Source organism: Calypte anna, chromosome 3, assembly GCF_003957555.1.
Source record: "Calypte anna isolate BGI_N300 chromosome 3, bCalAnn1_v1.p, whole genome shotgun sequence".
NCBI classification, from domain to species: Eukaryota; Metazoa; Chordata; class Aves; order Apodiformes; family Trochilidae; genus Calypte; species Calypte anna.
Window position 1 is genome coordinate 91,871,479 of NC_044246.1, and position 20,740 is coordinate 91,892,218.

The following is a 20,740-nucleotide window of genomic DNA, read 5'->3' on the forward strand; positions in this document are numbered from 1 at the left end:
TTGCCATTTCAAATCCCATCATTTTTTCACTTCTCAGTTTCATGTCTGTAGAACTTAGAAAACAACTCTTATAGAATTGTCAAAATTAATATTAAATAGCTAAGTTACCACTTTAATTCTTTCCAGCAGAATTAGTTCAGCTGCATAAACTAAAAACTGACTTTAAAAAGAAAACAGATTTGCTAAAAAAGGCTGGCTGAAAATCATTACTCCAAGGCAGCTCACAGGCAGCTCGAGGCACCACAGGGCTTCTGGGGCAAGTCACAATTTGATATTGTGATAGCAAAAGTCCACACAATACTCAGTTCCTGATTTCTAATGGGGATACTGTTAGATCGGTCAAAAATAGTCCTCCTATTTGAAAGCAGGTATCTTGTACTTGTACTTACTCTGAGTGGTGGGAAGTGGAATAGGAAGAGGGAAAAGCAACTGTATAGAAAATGATGCAATTGCACCCCTGCCATGATGGGCAGAGAACAAGCTCCTACCCGCTTTTTGATCTGGATCAGAAGTAGCCTTTGCACATCCTACCAAGGGGGCAGAGCAAGACAAGAGGATGAGCTGACACATGGGGGCTATTTCCTAATAGCACCTGAGAATTCCTCAGGAGACTGCTGCAGAGTTCAAAGACAGCAGGAGAGCCTGGACCCACCAAGCTCAGCCACCAAACTGCAGCCTGGAGACCACAGTCTGATAACACAATTGTCCGATCTGCTTTCTAACTCAAAAAAAATCAGCATTCACATACAGTTTATAGTAAAGGTTAGCACATCCATAATCAGATGAATTATTCCCAAGTGTGTAATAAATACTGATTTGTTTCATTTATCTAGAAAGTTACAGAGGATATGGGGAAAGAAGAGCTTGCTAGGGTGATTTTCTGTGTGAGCAAAGTAAACCTAACTAAATCCCTAGGCATATAAGTTGGATGCCTAAATTTATGGCATATGTTAGCCACAGGTTTGGAAGCTGGAGACTTGCACAGAAGAGGTACTAAATATACTCTGTTCTCATGGACTATCTCTGAAACAAACTATTTTGCTTCATTAAAAAGCTCTCTTCCAATATCCTTTCTAATTAGTATGAGCCAGCAGCATCTGTCAAGTAAAAATCACAGTATGCAATAAAATATGCATACCACCACACTCAAGAATGAAAATTGAATTGATCAGTCAAGCATTGTGCTGGCATAAAACTGGAAGGCCTCTGTTGCTTTGCCAGCACTGCTTTGATTTGAGGTTCAATAGAAAAGTTGAATGCTGAATAGTAAGCAGAGATTTCTCACCACATGAGCCACAAGTAAATTATGGAACTTGCAGTCACTGTGTGTGCTATTGAGAACTGAAATGTTAATTGAGTTTAATGTGTCAATAATTGAACAGATGACTCAATATAGAGATTTTCTTTACACATTGGAAGATCTGTATATGTGACAAAGCAACTTTTGTTCATCTAAGGCTAAACTGTGGAGTTTAGGCCAGCTCTGTACTTTGGAAGGAAGAGTTAACCCCAAATTTTGATGCATAGGCAAGAACCAAAGGACTTCTACTAGAATAAGTCTCCTTTACTGTGGGCTGAGTCCAAGCAAAAACACCCTTCAGCACACACAACAGTCTGTTTGCCAAATAGTTGAGCTCTTGGCCCACACTTGAACCAAACCAGAAGTGTGTGAATAAATACTTTTAACATCATATTCACACAGGTGAATCAATAGACACTACACTGGAGTCAAAACCTCAATTCAAGAGTAGATGCCTGTTTCTGCTATGTGCAGAATCACCCAGTGTTGTGGCAAGAGCAGACAAATTAGACATTTCTTTATGCAAAATATAGAGTAATTATAAAAGTACTTACATATCTGGTTTCACGCCCAGCTGCTTTCTGTGCTGTTGTTGACACCTTTTGTTGACAGAAAATAGATATATAAATTAGGTGCAAAAAGATACTCTGAGGAGTAACTCAAAGAGATTGTAATTATTTTGATGACTGATTAATTGCTTAAATTCAAGATAACTTGTTTTCTAGACAGCTTCATTAGGTACATGATGGTTAAATGTAAGTTTTGCTTGATATTTTTATTGTAGAAAGTGCTGTTTCCTTTTAACTGTTCAAAGGCATTGATTACAATCTATCAAAAGTGTCCTTTAACTCTGAAAACTCTTATAACAAAATGCTTATTAGTAAATGGACACAGGTGTGGCTATCCCATGAAAATTAACTTAGATTTGCTCACAAGATAACTTGAAACATCCTCTTTCCATGTTCTCATTTGCAAGAACTTGTTTTCATCTGAGTGAAATGTCTTCAGAACACACTCTTTTTCCTTCTTGTCTATGACTCTCTTTTACCTTCAGTTTAAGCACGTGTCATTCTAAGGTCCTCACAACCTTTATCTTAGTCATTAGAATCATAGAATCACAGAATAATTTGGGCTAGAAGGGAACTTTAATGGTCATTTAGTCCAATCTCCCTGCAGTAAGCAAGAACATCCTCAACATCAGGTTGCTTAGAGCCTTGTCAAGCCTCACCATGGGTATCTCCAGGGATGAGACCTCAACTATTGCTTGGGCAACCTGTTCCACTTTTCCACTCCCATCATGGTAAAGAACTTTTTCCTAACAAAAAAACCCCCACAAACATGTCCTTGTGCTGCATCCTGGTAAACTTCCTTTATTTCCCCTTTATTTGGTTTCATGCCTGCTCACAGGTGCCTTCCAGTTGGTTAAGGCTCAGTTCTCAGTTGCCTAAGGAAGTAGGTTTTGGATGCAAGAGCTTTCCATCTTTCAGCTGCCTGATTCACCACTGTGTGCTGGTTGACAGAAGTAATTTCAAAAATTAAAATGAAGTTTGAAATGAGTATTGAAAGTACCCATTCAGGAATGCTGGTTCTGTGTCCTGTTTTTGGATGGTGGACTGGACATTGTGCAGGGTACATTCAATGCAGTAACTTTTTGGCATGTTCCTCTTCCAAAAATTCCTTTTCTCCTGTTTCCAGTGGTGTTTCTGTGATTTTCACTTTCCTATGGCTACCACTTTAAATTTACCTGGGTCAAACTAAATAGAGGAATGCTCCTTCATTGGAAACCACTAATGAACATGAAAAAAAAAAAAAAAAAAAAAAAAAAGTTGTTCTGAAAGATGTTTCCAGGCACTGAAGCTAGAAACATCAGCTTGCTCTGTAGCAAAGACCCATTGAAGGAATGAAATGTGGGAGATGGACAGAGACCTGCAACACAGAAGGCAAGGAATGAACTATTTCTTGTCAATTCGAGCCTCTGAAACCTTTATGAGCAGTTTCTCTTTCATGATACAAATCCTTCTGACTTTCAGAAAGCATTCTGTAACACAGACTGCACTGACTCCAGGGCTACAGTTCTGCCCATACACATCTTTCAAGTCACCAAACAATTCCAGTGATGTTGCATCTCTTAGCTGAAGCTTTCTGTTACCATAGGCCTTACTGTTGTGATTTTGTTCAATCTGAGTCTACCTGGAAAGAGCATTTGGGCTTATTTACCTACCTTGCCTATGTCTGACTCTGTGTTCATCTGCAGGAAACTTGGAGAAGATTCACATCGGCGCTGGAAAAGGATTTGCAGCAGAGAACAGACTTATTAGTAATGAGAAAAAAAATAAAGGAAGGTAAAAAGTCAATCCCACATAATGACAAGTTACCATAGTCAGTGGGTCCTGCAGGACTTGGTCAATGACAGCACACAGCTCCTCTGTTTGTTGTCTGAGCTGGGCAGGGGAGCACATCTAAATAAGGAGGACACTTCACTCAGTTAATCTTTGCTTTTAGTTTTCAAATTAAGATCTGAAAGGGATCTAACAGCACTACCTCAGAATGGGTGTCCAAAGCAGTGCCTTCAGTCACACTAGCAGTCTTGGTTGGCTCTTCTAATGCCTGCAATTTAAAAGATTTTGGTGTGATACTGAGATGAAAATTAAAAAAAAAAACCAAATAAACATACATTTTTTGCTGTCTTGTGTTCCCAAATGTGGCACTCTTCTGTTAACCATGGAAAGATGCAAAAAAAGAAGAAATGACAGGCCTAGTGAGGTTCTTCAAGTTACCAACTTCTGATTCCCAGTACCGAGAGGGAGGCAGTTAGGTGAATTTTTATGGATTAGAAACTCCCTGTTCTGATGGGGTTTAAATTGTCTTCTTCTTCAACAACTTCCCCCTGTTCTACAGTGAATGCAGTGGAATGACTGTGTCACACAGGGGCCTGGGGGCTGCCTGCCAAGGACAAAGCAGGGATCCAAGCATGCAGGAGGCCCTTTTTTTTTCCTCCAGTAGACATTAAAAAGTGCCTCCTGTTTGAAAAGGATGGTGATTCCACATTGCAGTTAAAAACAAAGCTTGATGTTTTGGGATTTTAACACAAAATCAGACTTGTGTAGAGTGAAACATTAGAGATGCATACGTGAAGAGGCACTGAGGCATAGCTGGACTAAGCAGGTATGCAGTCTCTCTGCAATGAAACACAAGCTCTTCATGCTTGGATCTGCTTTCCTAATCCTGTACTTGGAGAAGGTTTGAGAACAGTGGGAATCTGTTTGCTGATCAGGGAACTAAAAAAACACCCTCAAAAGCCAAACTCCTGTGCTCAGCTTCTTTTTAATCTTCATCCAGAATCTTCAAGGCACATTCTCACTGCCATCACCCTTTTTTGCTTTGAAGCAATTTTGAAATAGACTCAGTGCTGGGATCAAATAATACTCTGGAAGCCTGCTGCTGAATGAAATTGGACAACAGGGGAGGGACCTGCAGGGCTTGTGGATTTTTTGTTTAATACATTTTGTTTTTCTGAAGTGTCATTTTGCTCGTTATTTGCAAAAAATAAATTATAAGAATAATTTTAAAAAGCACATTCCTGTAAAAATCTTCCATGCACGTAGGATTGTTTGGGAGTGGACTGATCCCAGTGAGGTGGGTATCAGGGCTCCCAGTTGCAGAAGACATACATGGACCTGGGAGGAATATAGCAGAATCTTTAAAAAAATTAAATAAGCATATACTTAAGTAATTATTTCTGAGTTTTATTTTGCTATGTACATTTGTTTTTTTCTCCTAATCCAGCTACAGGTAGCATACATTTATGTATGCAGCACTGAAAAGGCAATGACAATTTACTTCTAATATTATTTTCATACTATCCACAAATGATTATGCAAAAAAAGCATATTTATGGAACAACCTGTCATGTCAGAGAGCAAGAAAAAATAAAGAGCAGTTTCTTTCCTCCCCTCCAGCTCTAGAGAAAACTTTCACCCTTAAAGAAGTTGTAGTTCAGAAGGAAGACAGAAAAACTATTCCTATTTCTGACATGCAGAAATTAGTATAATCTTATCTCAAGATAGAAGATGAAAAGAGACATAGTCTTTCTCATCTCTGCTAGCTCATCACTGTCAGCCAGCTACATTCTCAGATCAAGTCTTGCAGAGGAGAAAGGCTCAGCTAAAGAAGGCTCAGCACCACATTCAAGTACTTTGTCACTGGTGCAGCTTCAGTTGATATTATTTCTTTCTCATAGACATAAAATGAAGTGATAGAATGAAGAAGAGGAGTTGTTCCAGTACCCATTGTGTCAAGAATTGCCAAAGCAATCTTTTGCAGAAAGATGTCTGAATGTGAGTTAGGTAAAACAACAAATATTAATCAGTCATGGCTTCAGAATGGAGGAGTTGCTAAGCTTCTCAAAACCCACAAGAAATCAGTAGGTTAATACACATAATACAACAATTTTAAGAAAAAATACTTGTTTCTGTTTCATATTCTCTTCACCAGAGCAATGGGAGAGGGTGAATACAATCAAGGGTAAGAAACAACCACCCAAAAGATACTGAGGAATCTTTCTAGAGGAACTCGGGCAACAATCACAAGTCTCTGTTCAGAACCAAGATTCTGGATAATTTAACTATCAAACACCCATTGGTTTTAGTAGATTTGGTACCCAAATATCTTTGCATTTTGGAGCCCCCATTGATTAAATCACTCAAGTGAGTAACAAGGCCTGTGTGCTCCACAGTCCCCCTGAGGTATGGCCATCGTGCAGGATCAGTCTAGAGAAAGCTGTAGTGTGCTTCTCCCTTTTTGAAACTTTAGAGAAGTAAAATTTTAATCTTCAAAGTGATCCATCTGATTTATTTTAGTGGGTTTTTGTTTTGTTTTGTTTTGCTGTTTCGATTTTTTTTTTAGTGGAGGGGGGGATTGTTGGTTTGTTTTGTTATGGTTTGGTTTGGGTTTTTTCCTATTTGAACAGCCTGTGTCCTTCAAAGGAAAAAAAAGAAAGAGAACAAGATTTTAGGCATCCCTATCACCTCTACAAAGAAAAAAGGTTTTGTTTGAGATCCTGCTAGCTTTTCAAAATACAACTCTTTTTTTTCCCAACAATTCCTTTTCTTTTTTTTACATTTCTGCTTAGAGAAAAACATGGGATGAAAAAGTCCAACTGGTGTTTCTGAACTTGTTCCTGCAGTTATCATGAAGTAATGCTATGGTTAACTTAAAGCATTAGTGCTATTTACAGTACTGTTTGTTAGCCAAACTACAGCATTCAAACTTAATTTCTTACACTCATGATCTCACAATATCAAAAGTGGAACATTACTATTTAGGCATTCAAATTTTTTCATTAAACATGAAAAGCAATAGTGGAACCAGAATTTAAAAGAAGAGTGCAATTTCGAGAATGAAAATGTATTTGTGACAGACTTTTAAATTTCAGATGAAATAACCATTTGCTGAACCACTAATTTTTCCCTTTCAAAGGAAAACTTTAAAGGTGCAGTGTGTATATGCCATTGACATCAGCGAAGAATACAGCCCTTCCCTCCTTGTTGCCCCAAGGTTGATTGCTAAAGCTGTATCAAAGCTGGAAACGTACTGGTAAATGATCCAAATAGGATCTCCAATGTTTTCTTAGAAGAATCGAAGCTCTTAGCAACATATAGGAAATATAGAACATTATTTCATCCACCAATGCAGCACGTTCATTGTATAGGAGAAAAAACAAACTTTGTGGCCTGGACACAGCTTCCTTCTTACTATATTGTGAAAATCCTGGACTAATCAAAAGCTATGAAGTTTCCTCATTTGTTTCCTTAGCCTATTTTTCCCATCATTATATTTTCCTAAGCTCTCAAGATGTACAAAAAATTCCTCTATATAAAAGAACTTCTCATATCATGAGTTCCTTTAACTTACCCCTTGAAGATCATGGAAGATGATACTGAAAAGACCTGACTACTCTTTTTTTTTACTTCCACAGGAGAATTTGTTTCACTTCTGGCATCCTACTGTGTAGGGAATAGGATGCAATTATGAGGTCCTTACAGTTTTGCTGGGGGAAATCTGAATGTGCAGCAGTTCCTTCTCATTTCCCTCCACCCCAAGTCTGTATGCCCAGTTTTCCTTTCCATCAATATGATGCCCAGATAAGGGAATGTCATCCCAGTCAGCATGCAGAGGAGATGTGTATCTGGACAAACACAGCAAACCCAAATTCTGCTGCATAGATCTTGCTGTAGACTTCTGAATTATTCAGAGAAAATCTTTCTTGTTTCCAATTCCTAGGTGTCCAACAGAGTTTTTGGGTTAGATCTCAATTGTGACATAATTCTGAAGATGAAGTAGGATCTGGTTTAAGAAGCTGCTTACTTAAAATTAAGAATTTTTTTATAGCTCCCTGAAATAGCAGGAGTGAAGTATATTTTTATCATAGTTGATAAATAAATTCTCTAAATAATAGATGCATTACTTTTGCAATACTATCTGAATAGGAACGTAATTTTGAATTAGATTGTGATCACTTCTATGCAGCTGAAGAATCTACAAGAGAGGATGTCAGTAGAGGGGTGATTCACTGTCTCAGACTGAAAGAAAGGCCAGAAGAAATCACAGTGATCACCTAGTGTGATCTTTTCTTTGAACCACAGAACTGCCTGAAATGACTGTGAAGAGCCAGAGAAGTGTCCTGCCTCTGTATTTCAATTTCTGTGATGAAGAGCCCATTTCAGTCTCCAGAATGATTTTTTATAATGGCAGTTAATTCTTTGTGCTAAACTTTTGCCATGTGCTTGCATAAAACTTGTCCATCTTCCACTCCTAGCCAGTGGATCTTACAGTCTGCAGGGCTGAAGAGTTCACTAGCATGGTCTGTGGACCTGCCTCATCACTCTGGATCTGTGTGGCTATGATGACCATGGTTACCAACACTTAATTTTCTCAAACTGTGCTCTCCTTGCTCAGGCACCGTGGAGCTGTGTCCTTGCTGATGAGGACACAACCTTGCTGTACCCTGGCTCTCAGTTCACCTCCCCTGGGGAGCGGCCAGCACTTAGAATCATAGAATCATAGAATCATAGGGGTTAGAAGGGACCTCGAAAGATCATCTAGTCCAACCCCCCCTGCCAGAGCAGGGCCACCTAGAGTACATCATGCAGGAACATGTCCAAGCGGGTTTTGAATGTCTCCAGTGAAGGAGACTCCACGACCCCCCTGGGCAGCCTGTTCCAGGGCTCTGTCACCCTTACAGTAAAAAAATTTTTTTGAATATTCAACTTGAACCTCCTGTGCTCCAATTTACACCCATTACCCCTTGTCCTATCACTGGTCATCACTGAGAAAAGCCTAACTCCATCTCCTTGACACTCACTCCTTACATATTTGAAAACCTTGATGAGGTCACCCCTCAGTCTCCTTTTCTCCAAACTAAAGAGACCCAGCTCCCTCAGCCTTTCCTCATAAGGGAGATGTTCCACTCCCTTAATCATCTTAGTAGCTCTGCGCTGGACTCTTTCAAGCACTTCCCTGTCCTTCTTGAACTGAGGGGCCCAGAACTGGACACAATACTCCAGGTGCGGCCTCACCAATGCAGAATAGAGGGGGAGGAGAACCTCTCTTGACCTACTAACCACACCCTTTCTAATGCACCCCAGGATGCCATTGGCCTTCTTGGCCACAAGGGCACATTGCTGGCTCATGGTCATCCTCTTGTTTACCAGGACCCCCAGGTCTCTTTCACCTACACTGCTCTCCAGCAGGTCAGCCCCCAACCTATACTGGGACATTGTGTTGTTCTTCCCCAAATGCAAAACTCTACACTTCCCCTTGTTGAACTTCATCATGTTTCTCTCTGCCCAACTCTCCAGCCTGTCTAAGTCTCTCTGAATGGCAGCACGGCCTTCCGGTGTGTCAGCCACTCCTCCCAGCTTAGTGTCATCAGCAAACTTGCTGAGGGTACATTCTATACCCTCATCCAAGTCGTTGATGAAGATATTGAACAACACCGGTCCCAGCACCGACCCCTGAGGGACTCCACTGGTCACACACCTCCAACCAGATTCTGCCCCATTGACTATCACTCTCTGACTCCTTCCTTTCAACCAGTTCCTGATCCACCTCACTACCTGATCACCAAACCCATACTTGGTCAACTTATCTACAAGGATGCTGTGAGAGACGGTGTCAAATGCTTTACTGAAATCAAGATAAACCACATCTACCGCTCTTCCATCATCTATCCACCTAGTAATTTCCTCATAGAAGGCTATGAGGTTAGTCAAACATGATTTACCCTTGATAAAACCATGCTGACTGCTCTTGATGACCCCCATGTCCTTGATATGCCTGGAGATAGTGACAAGAACAAGTTGTTCCATCACCTTTCCAGGGATGGAGGTGAGGCTGACCGGTCTATAGTTACCCGGGTCCTCCTTCTTGCCCTTCTTGTAGACTGGAGTGACATTTGCTATTCTCCAGTCCTCAGGCACCTCTCCTGTTACCCATGACTTACTGAAGATGATGGAGAGTGGCCTAGCAATGACCTCCGCCAGCTCCCTCAGCACCCTTGGATGCATTCCATCTGGACCCATCGACTTATGGATGTCCAGATTACTCAGCTGATCCCTAACCCTCCAGGGTGACAGCCCCTGCCTGACATGCTGAGGATAAGCCCCATAAAAATAAGGTTTTGCTTATATGGCTGTGAGGGGAGCTACAGCCCAGTCTTGAAACATATCCTGAATTGGGATTTTCTGAGCAAAGCAAGTGATGTGAGGAGTCCATTAGGTTCATCCAAATTTATACAGGAGGAAAGCATGCCAATTATGAGATTTAATGAGATTAAGCCATTTCTGGGGCTGCCAAAGTATAAACATATAGAGTACATAAGCTTTTTCTTCTCTGCTAATGAGACAGATTGGAACAGCTCACTTTCAGTAAAAGTACTGGAGGATAAGAATGTATTCGAGAAAAAACATTATGTTAGCCTAATGGTTTCATAAGTATAATTCTTAAAATGCTGTCTGAAATGAAAGCGTCTACACACATTTTAAATAAAACGTTGAGAAAGAAAACTAGACACAAGGAAACAATTTAGAAGCAGATAAGGCATCGTATCTTATATGAAATATCAATGACAATTTTGTATCATGGGTTCTAAGTAATATTGCATGTGAATTGTCACTAGGATCACCCACATCACAATTCTGTCTAATCATATTTTTCATTACAACCTAACTGAAGTAGTATAATTATTCAAACACTGGAAATAGTTGACTTCTGAGAATGTGCATAGCAAAACACTTTTTTTTAGCACTTTAAGCAGGTGATGTATTCCTAATCATTTATTCAGCTCAGTAATACCTCTGCCTTGCAGCTAGTGTCTTACTTGCTTAAAAAAAAAAAAAAAAAAAAAAAAGCCACTCAAAATCTTTTTTACATAAGCATTATCTTAATAAGTTATCATTCATAGAGTTCTTTTTCATTCTTTTTGTCTGGAACATCTCTCTTTTGTATTCAGTGCATAAAATGCATTACATAAAATCAGAGCAACATTACTGTAATTGAGCTACAGTGTGGCATGAGTTCCACCCCAGTTCCCTTCCCAGTGTTTTTAAAAGCCATACTCCAACTGCATGCCAGCTAGCACAACAGGACTGGATGCTGGTATGGATCAATAGGAGATAATTCCTAAGATGAGAGAAAGCATGTAGTCATACCACACTGAAACATACAGTTTACAAAATAAATTAGTCAGGAGTCTCTCCTGAAAGCAAATTCTATAACAGAAAATTGATTTCTTATTATTTTGACGTGACTGTGCTTTGGCTACTGAAGGATACACTAAAATCTGGCATTTTCAGTAAAGCAATGGATAACCAAAAGTATCTGAACACAAATATCTTCAGTGGAAAGTGGTTAACCCTGAAAATGATTGGAATTATAAACCTGAGCAGTTAATTCCTAGAGCTTACATTCTGCAATATCCCCCATAGAAATGTCAGAATATGAACACGAAGTTGAATGATCTCAAATATGCAAAGCAATTCCCATGTCTTTGAGCAAACACTAACCTTCTGTTCCATAAGTAATGTGTTTGTAGGGATTGCTGCAAATGCCTTGTAGTTTGTCTTGATCTTGGACTGCTAAAAGGGTAAACCAGAAAGCAGGAAAAGAAGTAAAACAGGGTAGAAGAGGCAGAAAGAGGGGGAGGGAGAGGGAAGAGAAGGGAAAGGTATGACAGAATGAAAGGCAATTCCACTTGTCTTGCAGAAACATTGCAACAATACAGTGCTCGTGTATTACTTAGGGAAGCTATTTCTCAAAGAAAATCTGGTTAAGATTTTACAGGACTGTAATGCACATATTTTGCTTTTAGGAATAAAGTGAATTCCTGGTACTTATGGTTTAATATGATAATGCACAGCTACTTCTGCCAACACCTGCACCTCAACAACTGCTGCTCTGTGGTATAATCCTGGACCACTAAGTCAGAGGGATTTCTGTGATTGCCTTTAATAAGATGGATTAGTATCCTTGAATGTTGAACTACTTCCCTGAGTGGATAGATCATTTCAGCCATGTCACAGCTTTTAATCTTCTGTATAAGTAACTTCACCACCAAAACAAATATTTCAAAACAAGTACAGGAACTTTCACACTCTATCCAAGTGTACAAACCTGACAATCTAAACCAAAGAGACTGCATGGTTTGGGGAACGAAAATTCTACAATAAGCCTTCTTTTTAAAGAATTTATATTTTAGACTATGTTAGCTTGCCCAGTTATTTTTATCTCTTTAGAAATCATACTTTTTTTTTTTTTTTTCAAACTATGGAGGTTGAATTCAGTAATTTTAAAATGATTGATAATAAGATTCTTCTATACTTAAATCAGTTCAAGACATAGTATTCTTAATCACATGACTGCTGGAAATTGCTTTTTTAACAGTTAAGTAGCAAGTTGTACTGATACCTTTTCAGCAACATTCTAATTAAAAAATCCTAACTTCTCAGAATAGTTGTTTTGTAGTTGACGGATTATGGCTGTGATAGTCATCCAGAAATAAAGTTATTTGTTAATCAAATTAATGTTTTTTAATGCACTGTCATCTGCAACAGTGAATACTGTTGATTATGAGATAAAAGACAGAGCAACTTTGGGTCATTCTTTTTTCACTTTTTTCTTTCTTTATATCTAATAAAATTCTCGATGAGAGCAGAGGAACTGCAGAGGAGCCAAAATTTTAATAAGACAAGAGAAACATGACATCTTCACACCTCTCTCACAGTACTGTAGTACACCATGTTTTAATCCTTTCTATATATAATATTATCTTTGCTTTCTACTTTACTCACATTTCTTAGTCAGAGATTGGAGACTGACAGATAGTCAAGAAGTCAATGATCATAATAGTCAGAACAGTCTGACAAAACAGATGAATGCATATGCTGGAGCAGCACTTTCTTGAGGGGGATGGGCAGGGGGGGCAAGGGGTAGTAATTTATATGAAATTTAACTGATTCTAACTTTGATGCCTCCCACCTAGGTGCTTCAGTCAAAACTAATGCTATAACATTAACTCATTACTAATTAGTTAACATTAACTAATTACTATAAACTAATGTTTATAATAGCAGGCATTTCTACAGGATAATTCATCTTATCCAAAAATAGCAACCTAGAAAGGTAAAATAACATCATCCTGTAAATACACCATTTTCTTCTTATTAGCTTTAATGGGATTAAATTGGCTTGGACATCTAACTTTCAAAAATCAAAAGTCATGTGTGTTGAATGCTGCTCTTTGCACATTGAGAGAGAAACACTCTGCTATAAACTTGTGTAGGTTCAAATATAAATTTACCTGTATAAAAAGTCTATATGCAGAAAAGACATATAATACTGCACACTGAAGTAAGATGGAAAACCTAAGTGCCAAATACTAAAATTGACATATCCACAAAATGTATTCTTTCTTTGCTTATATTTGCTTATAACTGATAATTCAGTCAAGAAAATTACATAATTAAACATGTAAATGAAATGCAAAGTCTTCACTAGCCCACTGATTTTATATATGAAGAGATAGACGTCGATGGTGAGAGTACTGTGACCACTTTGAAGTGTTGTACTCTTACACGAACTAAACAAAGACATATCAGACTGGTAAAATGTAAAACTTTTTATACTGCTTTAATGGGTTTTGTCACTTCCAGATATTATAGAACTTGTGAGCAATGTGCTATTATCACTGTGTCTGACATGAGTGGAAAGTCTTTAGTGTCGTCTGCAAGAACATGTTTCTTGGCACATTAGTTCACATTACTTAAAATTATTCTTCAATGCCTAAATTCATTTAATAATCTGATTCATAGGAATTTGGCAAGTATTTTTAAATAGCCATGGAGAGTCAGGTGTTCTGTCCTGCACCAGGGTCCAGTCAGAAGCAAACCAAGTCCAGTATCAAGGCAGTGGCAAATATCAGCCTGGGGAACTTTGGGGAAAATATCCTACTTTTCTGGCTGAAACAATCACCTAGGGCACCCACAGAGTTTTGCAAAATGTCCTAGACACATACCAATACAGGCCTATTACTCCTCATGTGTAAATCTTTCTGGTTTTTTGCAGGTTTTGCAGCTGTGCTGAACTCAGGTGTTGCTGTTATGCTCCCCAGCTGTGTTGGGCAGATCTACATGCAAACCTGTGCTACATTCAAATAGGAAAAATCAAAGCATATGTAGGAATGAAACCAATGCAGAGTTTTCAAGCAACAGCCAGAAATTTTTATTCTAATTTGTTCCTGCAGAAAAAGAAATTTTATCTGTCTCTACTCCATCCTACTGTTCATTAAAGTGTCTTCAGGCTCCAGAGAGGGGGGGTTTATTTCCTGTGGTTGCCTACAGTTCACACTTCACACTGATCTGTGGGGTTTTGTTTATATTAACTTTGCAAAACAGTCATATTTTAAAATCATTTGAAAACATAAATACTTAAAACTTGTTTATATATGTACAATGGAAAACAGTTATATAAGTTCATAGGTTACTCTTTGATTTGCATTAATGGATGCATGCATACATTTAGGCAGGTAAAAGCTCTCCATTAAATAATCCCTTTTGCATAATTGCTTTGATATCATTCTAATGAAGCAGTTTGATGTGAATACTGAAAAGTACATCTAATGTCAAAATTCTGGTTTAAGAGGTGTTGGATTAATACATCTCTTAACACTGCTTCAACCACTCTTGAAGCACTGTTAAGGTTGCAAAATTACACATGCCAAAGCCAAGCACTTGTAGATTCTGTGCTTTTCCCCTGATACTCACTTAGCAAATTCATACATGCAAATACTTTGTCATGCATCAACAATCATACAATGGAGCAACCTGCTTTTTGTCTGGGTGTAAAGGTGAACTGATTGGATCTAAAGGGACTGAAATGCTGCTCAGGATGTTAATGTTGCCTCTTCTCAATCTTTTCCTTTTTTTCTCTGGAAATATAGTGAGATTTGAGGCTGAAGTGTTATCAGAGGGTGTGGTACTATTAACACATCAGCAAAGTTCATTGAGCTATGCCATAAAGGGGAAATATGGAAATAAATGAAAGCAGGAGGAAAAGGGGGTGGTGAATGCACACTGTTAGTAAATGAAGTCTCAGTCTCATATTTTAAAACCACAACAGAACTTTCCTGGCTTGAACACTCAGCTGCATTTCATTCAGAGGTTTTCGATTTCCCACATCCCCAGTGGAGCCAGCATTCTCTCTATGATTACCAACTGCACCAGACAAATGGTCCAAATCTGTCAAACTAATGGACTCTCTCCCAGTCTCCGTGGTGTGGTGGGGCAGTTTCTAATGTGCCACCATATCACATGATAAAGCAGAATTAGCAGAATAATGGACAGCAGGGAGGACAAAAAGGGTGCAAAAACTTCTGCAAATATAAACCCAGGGAATAGCTCTGTGTCAGAAGCAGAGAATTTTCTTACTGCCAGAGACTCTCACTGTGCTCATTGCACTGAGCAGCAGAAACAGCAGCTGCTTTGCAGTCTGCAAGCTAAATCTCAATCATGCCGTCTAGTTTGGTGTCCCTGGTTTTTTTTCGTGGAATTTCTGCAATTTCATTTCACTGTTTCATTAAGTAATCCTGACAGAGTATAGTGACACTGTACAGCTGTGCTGTACACAATGGTTTCTCTTGGTTTGTTTAGTTTTTAATAGAGCCATTCGTGACAATTGTTACTTTGTGCTGATTTCAACCTCTCATTATCAATTAACATTTTCCAAGCAGTTCAAGTCACCCCTGCCATGGCCATGCTGTTAGGGACATATCTGACACAACTTGATCTGGCAGACCAGACTGTAATTCTGTGCTGTGAACAAATAAATCAATTCAGTGTGATAGCCTTTCTGCTATAGGCACAGCTCAGACATCATCAAGAGGCACTAGGAAAGCACGAGTTGCAGAGGTAAGATAAAAGAGGCCTTCTGCCACCAGCTCTTCCTTTTTACATAGCAACTCCTTTTTGTTTTCACCTCCCTGCTCATGTTTTTTTATCAGATTTTCTTTCCTTCCCAATCTTGAGTTTTATCTCAAGTTTAAAGTGTGACTGGTTTCCAAGCCCTCCTGCAGCACCTGCCAGCATTGCTTATTCTCACTCCGCTGGGACTCTCCCGCCACCAGATGGATGACAAACAGCAGAACCGTGGCTGATCTGTCGGGTGTCAGACTTTCATATTTGCAGTAGCCCATGTTCTAGGAAGCTTGGCTTATTTTTTTTTCCCTTGCCCTCAGTCTAGGCAGGGAAGAAGCAGGAGGCTGTCCTTGTCTTTCATCTCTAGCTCTTGGCCTTGTTTGTCTAGGCTGACCTCAGCTGTGCCTCTGGTCTGCTCCCTACACCTAAGATCACCATACTTCCATTACTTACAGTATTTTCTATTACTTTCCTCACATATGTGGGGATTAGCATGGGGTGTACAGAACATGTTTTATGGTTTACTTTTGACATATCAGTGTTTTAAGTGCACTTAAAAAAATAAGTGCACCAGGTATATATTAGAGCCACTGGGCACAAACCCATCTTCTGTATTATCTCCTGCCCATTTGTGAATGAAGTGTTTTGTTTTTATGCTAAAGGTTTTCTACAGCATCTTCCCCCAAAATACAAAACACATTACTATTAATTTTAAATGTCTTTGCTATCTGTACAAAACCAGTTCTTTTTTAAACAGTTTATCCATTGTGCATTCATTTTGCTAGCATTACACAACACAGAGGTGATTTTTCCTACAGGGACAAAAGAACTATTAGAAAATAAGCATGCACCAAGTGTACCTTGGGTTTGATGTTTTCATGGTCAGGAGGCAGGAAAAAAGATTGTGGTGAAGTCAGCTCTCTGGGTCTTGATGGCAGTGTGCCTGGTGACTTGTCTGAGACAGGAGACCTGCACTGTAACGGTGGTGAGGTGGCAGATTGCTCAGGTCTTGGAGAGGAGGAATTAGATGTGTAATTTGCGTGCACCAAGGAAGAATTAAATTGCAGTGGATGGGAATTAATATTACCAGTTTGTGGAACTGGCGGAGTAGAATGAGGCCTTGAGAGACACCACTGCTTTGAGAGGCTTGAAGGGATAGGAGAGGAGGCACTCATCTCCTCAACAGACATTTGGGATGAATATGATTTAGATCTAGAAGCTGAATGCAAAAGACCTGGGGAAGGAGGTGCATATTTTTCTAGGTGGGAGGGTATTATTATGCTACTAACACTATCAGAGGAAAGCAAGGGGTATGAGCGGCAGGTAAAGATGGGTGAGTACGTGTGCACCCTCTGAGACTTCTGAGGTGCCCAGGACTTGGAGGCAGAAGACTGCAGCCCTTCTGGAGAAGGAGAGGTGGGGTGGGCAAGGGAAGAGCGTGCTGAGGCACAAGGAGGAGGCAATGTAGACTGCAAACCTGGAGAAGCAGCTGAGTTTCTGTGAGAGGAGACAGGGGATGACAGAGGGCTTTGGGAGTCTGGAGAAAGCATTCCAATGGGAAGGTGATTCTTAGGAGAAAGGGACCTCACCCTAGGGGTGGGATGGGGCTTGGGGGGTAAAGGCAGATGTTGAGCCCATCCTGAAAGCCAGTATTCTTCTCGGCTGGGAGAACCTGGCCTTCTGGGAGGGCTTGAAACAGATTTCTTTGGGGTTGGGGGAGTTGTTTTGGATTTTTGATCTATTGAAAATGTTGAGGAGCCAAGGAAGCTACGAGAAAAGGTGGGACAAGAAGCGGGGGAAAGTGGTCTCTGCTTAGAAGAGCCTGATCTCAAAATAGCTGTTAAGAGGGTCAGTCTGGTTGGCAGAGGGGATTTGACTCCTGACTTTGCTAAATTTCCTCTAGATGACATTTCTGTGCAAGACTCATTTAGACTACATATGGTTGAAGAGGAGCCATAAAGAGAGGGTGGAGACAAAGGTTTTGGACTAGGAGATAATGAATGTGTAATTATATGTACAGGGATGGGACAGAAAGCATTCAATCTTTTGGAAGAACTGGGGGATAAAGGCTGAGTTGATGATCCTTGTACTTCAGCTGAATGAGAAGGACTGGGGGAATGGCTGTGGCTCTTTGCTGGAACACTGAATGTGGTAAAGTCTCCTGTTTTGCAAACACAGCCAGGGGTGACCAGGCTTGTTCGTAGGTTATCACATGATTGAGAAGTGGCGTAACAACTATTTGATGCAGAAGAGGATATTTTAGGCATGGAGGGTGGTGAACTATGGGGAGCAGACTGAAAGTAGAGAGATGAATAGTGCTTAGAAAACCCAGTTGCTGACTGCCTGTTGTTACGGGAATCTTCCAACGAAGAGGCTTGATTCAGGTTAACCATGGCACCACACACTACTCTCTGATTAACTGGAGAAATAAAGTGGACAGCAGGTGGTTTAGAGGAAAGATCATCAGAGGTGGAAAGAGTAGAAATTAACTGGAGAAAAAAGAAAAACAGAAATGTTAATACAGGTGGACCCTGTGGAACTGTGAAGCACCCCACATTTCAGTCTTGTGGTCATGCATCTAGTATTGCCATTAGTACTGCTCTGTGGGTTAAAAGCACAGGGCTGTCTGAAACTTGGGGATACAACCTGGCAGATATGGCTCTCAGAGCAGGTGACTGAGGACAAACAAGTTATCTGTTACTTTATTTTTATGAGGCTTCACTTCTGTTGACATGAACAAGGTTCAAGGCTACTGTATTTCTCATTTCAGGTAAAACTGAAGACAGTTGCCCAGAATTTCCTTCAGTAGTCATAATCTTGTGATGTCATTCACATTGTGAAAACACCATAGAAAGTGAGAAAATCATAACAGTGTCCATGTCACTTTACCAACTCAGTGGAAAGTAACCTTTCTGTAAATGAGATTTAAGTCTAGTACTATTTTTGTCTTACCATACGCACCTTCTGCAGCACTGGGATATCAGAACAAGAAATTGGCTCAGAGCTATTTAAATCAGACATCCAGTTTGGTTTTCACTTTTCTTGTCATTCACAGAGCAGCATGTTTGACAGTTTGCAGGCATATAAGAGCCCTTATCCCCCTCTGCACAGTCATACAATACACTAATAAAAATGTAATGAGCTCTTTCATGAGTGCCTTTTTTCTTAGGTCTACTCTAATTAGGATTTGTCAAAACTAATTAGAGCATACAAGAATATTATCAACCTTTTATACAGTTTTATGCTTCTGAAGAAAGAAATTCTCCCAAAATCTTCCAAGTTATTATAATGCTGAAATTAAAAACAGGGGTGTACACAATATGAATAAAACATACCAGTATGAAATAGTGAGCTGAGTCAGCTGTAAAACCAAAGGGCTACAAATTATCACCTAACTTTTGACTGAGCAATTTCAAAGCAGGGAAATTGACTCTAATCCCTACAAACTTTGTATAAATAAAGAATACATGTGTATCTGTTTTCTGATGCTCTGGAAAGATGATGCGATTCTTTAAAAGACAGTTTTAACATCCAGTTTTATATACACAGCTTACACATGCCTTTGGTTCAGCTTATCAATTCTGGTTTTTACTACTATTATTTTCCCCAAAAAAGGAATTACTATTACTATATCTTCGAGTATTGATACACCACAAAACAAAAATAAGTACAAAAGTGAATTTTCAAGTGAAAGTACATGCTGTAAGAACCTGTGACAGGATGGCAAGATTTTCAGGCTTTAAAAGGCTAAAGTATACCTAAAATTCTGAATACAGGCAAAATATGCACAGCGGAACCATGTTAGCCCATATAACATTAAATAAGTTAAATGATAGCAAATAAATATCAAGCTGTGTAAACTGAAAACACTTTCTTTGTAAGAAATCTTCAGAAAAGAAAAGGCAGTGCCTTGATTTGTAGAAACAAACACCAACCATCAGAATGCCTTTACAACCACACGAACTTCCCCTTATTTTATATGCATGTCAAGGTGTCCTATTTTGAAATGGAAAGCCAATGGAGATATACAGTGCAAATGTTAGAAAATAAAAAATTGATGTCCATTATGCCATTGCACTATATATTCCATTGGATTAAGTAATTCTGACTCCCATCGTAATTTCATCTTGAAAAAGATGCTAATTAAGAGCAAGAAAAAAATATTGGAAATTGAGGATATATACCAATATTTAAGCATTATGAAAAATATTTAATATGTCATGAAACAGAAAATAATTTTAAAAGCTAAAAAGCAGCATGGTAATATATCTGGTCATTTGGAGCAGCCCAATGAATTTATTAATAAGTTCTGGAAGCTGATCAACAACGAAAATAACAGTAGGGAATTTAATCTTTCTATTTCAAAATAGAATAGATTAGATAAAAATAGATAATTTTCCCTTGCAAAGACAACAGATTAAAAGAAAATTAGGAACTAATATGAAACTCCATACTGAAAGAGCAGGACATGCTGTGACTTCTAATTCATTAAAACTTTGTAAGAAAGATTTATAAGCAGCTAGGAAAATGTTCATGGTGGCAGATGATAAATATATTCCTGCATTTTTGATAAAGACTTTTTGCTGTAGTCTTCTTCCAGTTCAAACACCACTGAACATTTATATACGGAGCTAATTGAACCATTATTCAAGTCTTCTCTAAAGATTTTTTGTGTTAACTACATCTATATTTTATCACTCTCTTATTTGCAGGATTAGAGAAGCATCTCAAACTTGATCAGAAGTGACTTCTTGAGGTGATCTAGTCCAACCTCCTGCTCAAAGTAGGGCTGTCACTAACAGCAGTAGGTTAGACAAGCTGTGGCTGAGTCTTCCCAGGGACTCTCAAGCCCCTCATGGAGGTGTCAGGAAAGCTGTGTCAGCACTGCAGCACCTCCCAGTGAGGAAGCTCCTCTAGACATCCAGCTAGAAACTCTCATGCTCTGATTTATGACCACTGCTGTCTCACCTGC

At 39.2% G+C, this 20,740-nt stretch overlaps 1 protein-coding gene across 4 annotated transcripts in view; it reads right to left on the reverse strand.

Annotated features, from left to right (window-relative positions):
• Positions 1-20,740, reverse strand: part of MLIP (muscular LMNA interacting protein) — a 100,808-nt gene that overhangs the window by 34,319 nt on the left and 45,749 nt on the right. For 3 of the 4 annotated variants that reach the window (XM_030448525.1, XM_030448523.1, XM_030448522.1), the window contains exons 4-9: positions 16,629-18,257; positions 11,365-11,436; positions 3,842-3,907; positions 3,676-3,759; positions 3,522-3,581; positions 1,855-1,899 (exon numbers count right to left, since the gene is read on the reverse strand). In XM_030448525.1, the coding sequence (XP_030304385.1) occupies positions 1,855-1,899; positions 3,522-3,581; positions 3,676-3,759; positions 3,842-3,907; positions 11,365-11,436; positions 16,629-18,257 (1,956 nt within the window). The remainder of the gene's footprint in view (positions 1-1,854; positions 1,900-3,521; positions 3,582-3,675; positions 3,760-3,841; positions 3,908-11,364; positions 11,437-16,628; positions 18,258-20,740) is intronic. The other variant, XM_030448524.1, reaches the window with a different exon arrangement.